Source organism: Odontomachus brunneus, unplaced genomic scaffold (genome assembly GCF_010583005.1).
Source record: "Odontomachus brunneus isolate Ranch 3 - 2012 unplaced genomic scaffold, Obru_v1 Obru_scaffold_043, whole genome shotgun sequence".
Taxonomy (NCBI): domain Eukaryota; kingdom Metazoa; phylum Arthropoda; class Insecta; order Hymenoptera; family Formicidae; genus Odontomachus; species Odontomachus brunneus.
Window position 1 is genome coordinate 922,853 of NW_022639493.1, and position 6,030 is coordinate 928,882.

General features: G+C 40.6%; 1 protein-coding gene across 3 annotated transcripts in view; it reads left to right on the plus strand.

Annotated features, from left to right (window-relative positions):
- Positions 1-1,985, plus strand: part of LOC116844592 (protein quiver) — a 14,953-nt gene extending 12,968 nt beyond the window's left edge. For all 3 annotated transcript variants that reach the window (XM_032816345.1, XM_032816347.1, XM_032816346.1), the window contains one exon: positions 207-1,985. In XM_032816345.1, the coding sequence (XP_032672236.1) occupies positions 207-463 (257 nt within the window). In that variant the 3' untranslated portion in view covers positions 464-1,985. The remainder of the gene's footprint in view (positions 1-206) is intronic.
- Positions 1,986-6,030: the final 4,045 nt, after the last annotated feature.

Sequence of the window (6,030 nt, forward strand, 5' to 3'; positions counted from 1 at the left end):
TATGTTTTTTTTTTTTTTTTTATTTTAAATAATCGAATTCTTTCTATTTTCAAAAATAGAAATCTTTCTAGTTTTGATATATCACGTCTATCTCCTTTTCTACTTTATAAAATATAACTATTATAGAGATAACACACTATAAAATACTTTTAATTTTCCGAGGCGCAGAAATTAAGTTACTGCTCATCGTTCTCCTTTATTTGCAGCGTACGAAAGCGTGAGGAGGACCTGCACATCGCAGCTACAAATAAACTTATTCATGGTGGACCACGTGTGCATGATGGAAAGTACCGGCACTGGTCACATGTGCTTCTGTGAGGAGGATATGTGCAATCGTGTACCCCCGACCTCGCGCTCGAATCCCGTACTCCTGCTGATCCTGTCGACCATCCTTGTTCTACGCTCGGCCGTCTTAGGAGCCTCAGCTTGCTTTGTAGAACGTTGCAATGATCACGTCGTATAACACCAATTAACTCGATCCACCCATCGCAGTGGCGTCCAATCATATCCTTCGTAGAGATTCTAGCGAGTCGACAACACGACCACTCGTCGGAACGAACGATCGAGCTGGCTTCGATCCCTAGATAAGCTAGATTCCCTCCTTAGAGAGAGGTGTAAATGAGAGAAACGGTCGAAAGTCTGACATATGAAAGTATCCGGGGACGATCGACCTGTCATTATATTGTTACCATTAATTTCGCGATGCGCGTGTTACCGGTCCGTCGGATCGCGTAGAAGAGAAATATATTTGTATGAGATAGATATTTTATCGAAGTTGCATATCTTAGAGAATGCGGACGCTCAGACGCATATACTATATATATCGGCTGTTGGATAAGAGATACATGCAGAGTAGTAGAGAGCTCTACAAAATAGTGACCGTTCGTTTATTCTTGTATAGGGGGTCTCGTTATTGCACGCTACGGAATGCAATAGTTTCCTCCCTTATATTAGCTTTAAACTGCGAGATGAAATTGATTATACTTTTAACGTATTCAGAACGGATGTTCCGTGAATGAAGTCTCTAATGAATCTCGTTACGGTGCGTGTATTTAGGGTTTATCGACAAGAGTTGAGATCGTCGCGATAATATTTGCACGGTTAATGGACGAGATTCGGTATTCTCGTCCTTAGAGTCGCTCAGTACGTGTGCGTCGTTCGTTCCGATCACTGGCCTTAGACAGCATCGAGAGTTACGTAGGCGTTTCTCGTGTAGAAATCATCCCGACTGTCCAGTCGATTTCTCTGATTATCTCGGCGAGCCCGAGCCCGAGTTCTCTGTTAGTTGCTCTTCGAGCAAGCACGGCTGGCCATCGTTGCAATGCATTTGTGACATGAACCTCGAGGAAGGAATTTCATTGAATATCAAGACAGGATATCCACGAACAAAATAAAGCACTGAATTTCGATATATCGAGTAATATACGAGTAAAGTGCGGCTCTGAGCCGTAACGAAAAATCGGTTTAATATAACAAATCCACTGAAGAAACTTTCTATCTATTTTTATAGAAATTGTTTGAAGCACATTGTGATGAACAAATTAATTACCTACAATTATGTAATTCTGCAATACCTTTGTATTGGATTGTACGTTTCATTCATGCAGCTTCATTTTATCACCAGAGGAATATTAATTAATCTCCAAATTTCACCCTCGTATTGAGAAAAGAAAGCTTTTCGCTGAATCGAAAAGTGAAAATTACGAATCGGGAGCTCCTTCCTCGGCGTTGTCGTTGCATGTACTCAACTGTCGTCTGAGAACATCAATGATGGTTTAACTATTTTACTCTAATAGTATGACAGAGAGTGGAAGAACAATGTGGATACTCTAGCTTTCGGATTTTTTCTCATAACGGTGCACCTCATTACGTCTTTTCTCTCATTCTAATGCGACAATGTTCGACGCGACTGGTCGAGTTTCGTTCGACGCGAGAGTCTGTTGAGAAGCACAGTGAATTGCGTGAGGTATGATCTCCGACCGACGTAACGAACAATGAGAACTGCAAACTCGCACATGACGATTTTCAGAGATACTTCAATTTTCAAAAACAGAACAGACAATCTCGAAAGTTTTGCTAATATTTTAAGAGTATATTTTTATTTGTGTGTAAAAACATATTGAAGGAATTATTCTCCGGCGTCACACGCGAGTTTCACGCGATATCAGAAACGTGGAGCAAAAATCGCTCGAAATCATATTCTTGTTTATATATATATATATATATATATATATATATATATATATATATATATATCACTGAATGTGTAATACGAGCTACTTTCTGTAATTGTAGTACTTCATAGTTCAACACATTACTCCACACAATGATTTTTGCATAGAACAACAATCAACTGTTATACAGTTTTCAAGTAATTACCGATGACGTTAAGGACGATTAGAGCGACGGTCGGCGTACATTCATTGCGCAATCCAATTGATTTAACGATACGCTTCCTCGATTCCACCCGATCATGACTCTCTTTCTTTCTTTTTTACACGATCTTTCTCTCTTTCTCTACCTCTTCTCCTTCCTTTATCACACCGTCTGACTCGTCACCTTTGCACTTTTCTTTCATTCTATTTCTTCACTCTTCTTCGATACAACCCCTTCGTAGACACTTCGCCTGCTCGCCATTCTAACAAGACATCGTCATACTCGGGAAGACGGGAGGCAATCGAGACCACGATAGAAGGCGAGCTTGTACGATAGAGAAACGTCCTCTACCTTAGAAGGCATGGATTGCAGCATGTACATCCAACAGACAGCACCGTCAGATACAGTGAGAGCCGGCCGGCGAGCAGCGAGGATGATCTTCTCGAGTTCCCGGGAAATGTCTGAACCACGTGTGCGCGTGTTTTCCGAAACAGACAAATCCCACGTTAAATGTAACTAGTTTGTTTAAAGAAAGTATCTTAGAGTATACTTGTAGCTCGTGGAGACGTACAGAACGGTGAGAATATTCTAAAAATATCCGAGAAAGGAATTTCAAATTTTGGGACTGGAAACCGTGCTTAAAGGTGCTTAAAGGTGCTTAAAGGTGCTTAAAGGAGCGAGTTCTTAAAGCTTAATAAGATAACATATGTACGAATGTAAGAGGTTTCGAGGAGCTAAGCGATCCAAGAATCCGAAGATCACGGAATCAGAGGGCTGTGGGACTCCAAGGACCATTAGACCTTTTAAAGAGAAATCGTAAGTCTTTCGAGAGAGATTCTATGAATTAGGAGACTGAATCAAAATCTCTGACAAGGTAAAGCTCGTCAAAAAGATCTTCTGGAAACGCGCGCGCACACTTGAGAGCGTAGATCACTATAGTGGCGGAGTTTCCAGGCACTTAGAAGAGATATCAAGTTACACGTAGAAGAAAGTGAAGTGGAGTGCATGGATTGTAGCGTTCACAACAGGCTGCACGGTTTGCGGAAAGTCATCGCGGAACAATTTATCCCAGATCCCTCGTTTGCCTATCTTGCTTAAAAGAGCCAACTGATAGAAATACATGAGAATTTCGCGGAAATACCATATGATTATCTAAACTTATCATTTCTATCAAAAATTTCAATATCTCATATTTCAAATCATATAAAAAGAAATTGTCAATATTTTTTCTTTTATATATCGTGATTTACTTTTGACGATTAAACGTTTATCTAAATACACATCGTTTTATATAATTTTATCATTTCTTGCCAAAAACACAATTCAATTACGTAAAATTTTTCTTACGTAATTCTATCAAGTCTTTTAAGCACGGTAATAAATAAAGATTCATCCGAGATCATCGTATGAGAACAGTTTTTCGCGGGTAAACTTCTTAGTAGCGATATAAAACGTATATTTCTATGACGTTGACTCGCGCGCAATGATTAACCGTAATTTCAGTCGAGCGAATTTCAAACAGAGTTTCGTCGCTCGACTTTCGTATAACCGTGCAGCAACACTTTGCATGTCACTGCATGACTCTGTCGTTATTATTCTTTCGTGTAAACGAGTATCCCAATTACACGGAGTCACTGGTTGAAAGCGAACAGCGGTCTGTTCTCGATTTTACTTATTAAACGTACGATAACGCCATCCAAACTCGGCGAGAAACTCCAAAAACCCGCAAAGTTCATAACTGTGTGTGTTTATCCTAACAATCTGGATCCAACACAATCTGGACCTAACAATCTCGACCCGTTGTTCCTTTCCATCGGTGGCTTCGCCTACCACAACAACAACAATAACACTAACAAAAATAACAGTTATTACAACTATAACAATTACAAAAACCACCCACGATACCTTCCACCCCGACGAATGCAACGCAAAACAAACGAAAAGCAAAGCACAACGTGGGCCTTCAGCTTCGATCGTGCCGCGACTAACGAGCCTGTCCCGCCTCTCGCAAAAATTGTGCTCGACTAACCGCTAATCTTGTATTCATCTGTTTTATCGTCGTAGAGATCAAACGGGCGGAACAGATCTCGACTATTTAGCAGGGAAAGTCGCCGAGCCACCGACTCGTGGAGCTCGAATTCGAGGTGATGCCAATGATTCCAAATAATTGTGCAAAATCTTTGAACTTAAATTTAAATCTGAATCTATCTACTCAACTGAAATCGCGCTCTTTAAATCAGCACAGGGTGCAAAATGAGCAAAACGAGGAACACAAAGACTAGTAGCGCGTTGAAAGGTGACAACATATGACAGTCGGATTCGATTGCAATTCACGAGTGACGGTGGTGACGCACAATGCGTTGTCTCTGCGGAATGACGCCGCGTCGTTCGCGGTTGGCACGAACCAAGCTGAACGCTCATGTCCTCACAGAGAGGCTTTCGAAGCGGAGCCTCTTGCCAAACAAACTTCGGTGCTTGCTTAACCGACGGCGAGCAGACCGGCGTTTCTCTGGCAAGCCATGCGGCTCGTGTCGCGTCATTTGTTCATTGTCGCACGCGCGGCTGCGAGGCTACCTGTACACGTTCGTTTCCTTCACTATTCCTGCTGCTGCTGCTGTTTCGTCCGGCATTCTTCGTGATCTGGCAGATCTGGCGCGCATTGCTCTCACGTCGGACGTGAGCGCTCGTCGTGTGATCGAGGAAACTGCTCTCCTGTGATATTGCACCGAGCGATTTGCGGTAATGACTCCTACTGTGATATCTCCGTGAAACCATCTGACCTTCTTTCGCTCCGCGCAAGTATGGGTTTCTCGAGTAAAACAGGAAGAAAAGTACTTTAAGATTTAGACAATTTGGGATTTTTATTTAGAAAGATATATCTCTTGGACAAAGTTTATTTCGTTTTCATAAATATATTTGTGCAAAGATAAAAATTATATGTTGTAAAGGAAGAGAAAGAAAACGTTCTATTGTAGCTAATATCCATAAGATTATAATTTTCCAAAAGAACGGGGCCAAACTGGATTCTAATTATGTTAACTTTAGTGCAACTAACTTACTGGCTCCTTAATTTTGTTCGACTCATAGTTCTAACTAAAATAGCGGGAATGTTATCTAAAACACGTGCATTACAAACCTCAGAATGTTTAGAAATTTCATTGTCTGCAGTTTACCTTTCCTTTTTCTCGTGACTTCTTTATTAGAAGTCTGACAAATAGAAAAAACAATACAATCAATGAATGTCAGAGAATACGAAACGAATAGAGCAAGTTCCTCGCTCCACGCCTGAGTCACATCGGAGACACCGGCAATGTCGATACCGAATCCACGCTTACTAATAATAATCAATACTAAGCCTGGCCTCGCAGCCGAGAAGTATCCACGTGTAGTTATTAAAACAGCCTATCTGCGATATGGATTACTTTAGCGTAGTCAAGACATCGACGCAAGGACGAGTATAGAAATAAGAAACAATATCAAGATCCTTTAACCGGTGAACCAATTTCTAATTCGCCTCGTCGAAAAACAATACGATCAGTTTTGCGACGAAGCTACTAGGAAAAAAATACTGTCTCTCAAATGTGTATATATATATATATATATATATATATATATATATATATATATATATATATATATATATATACATATATA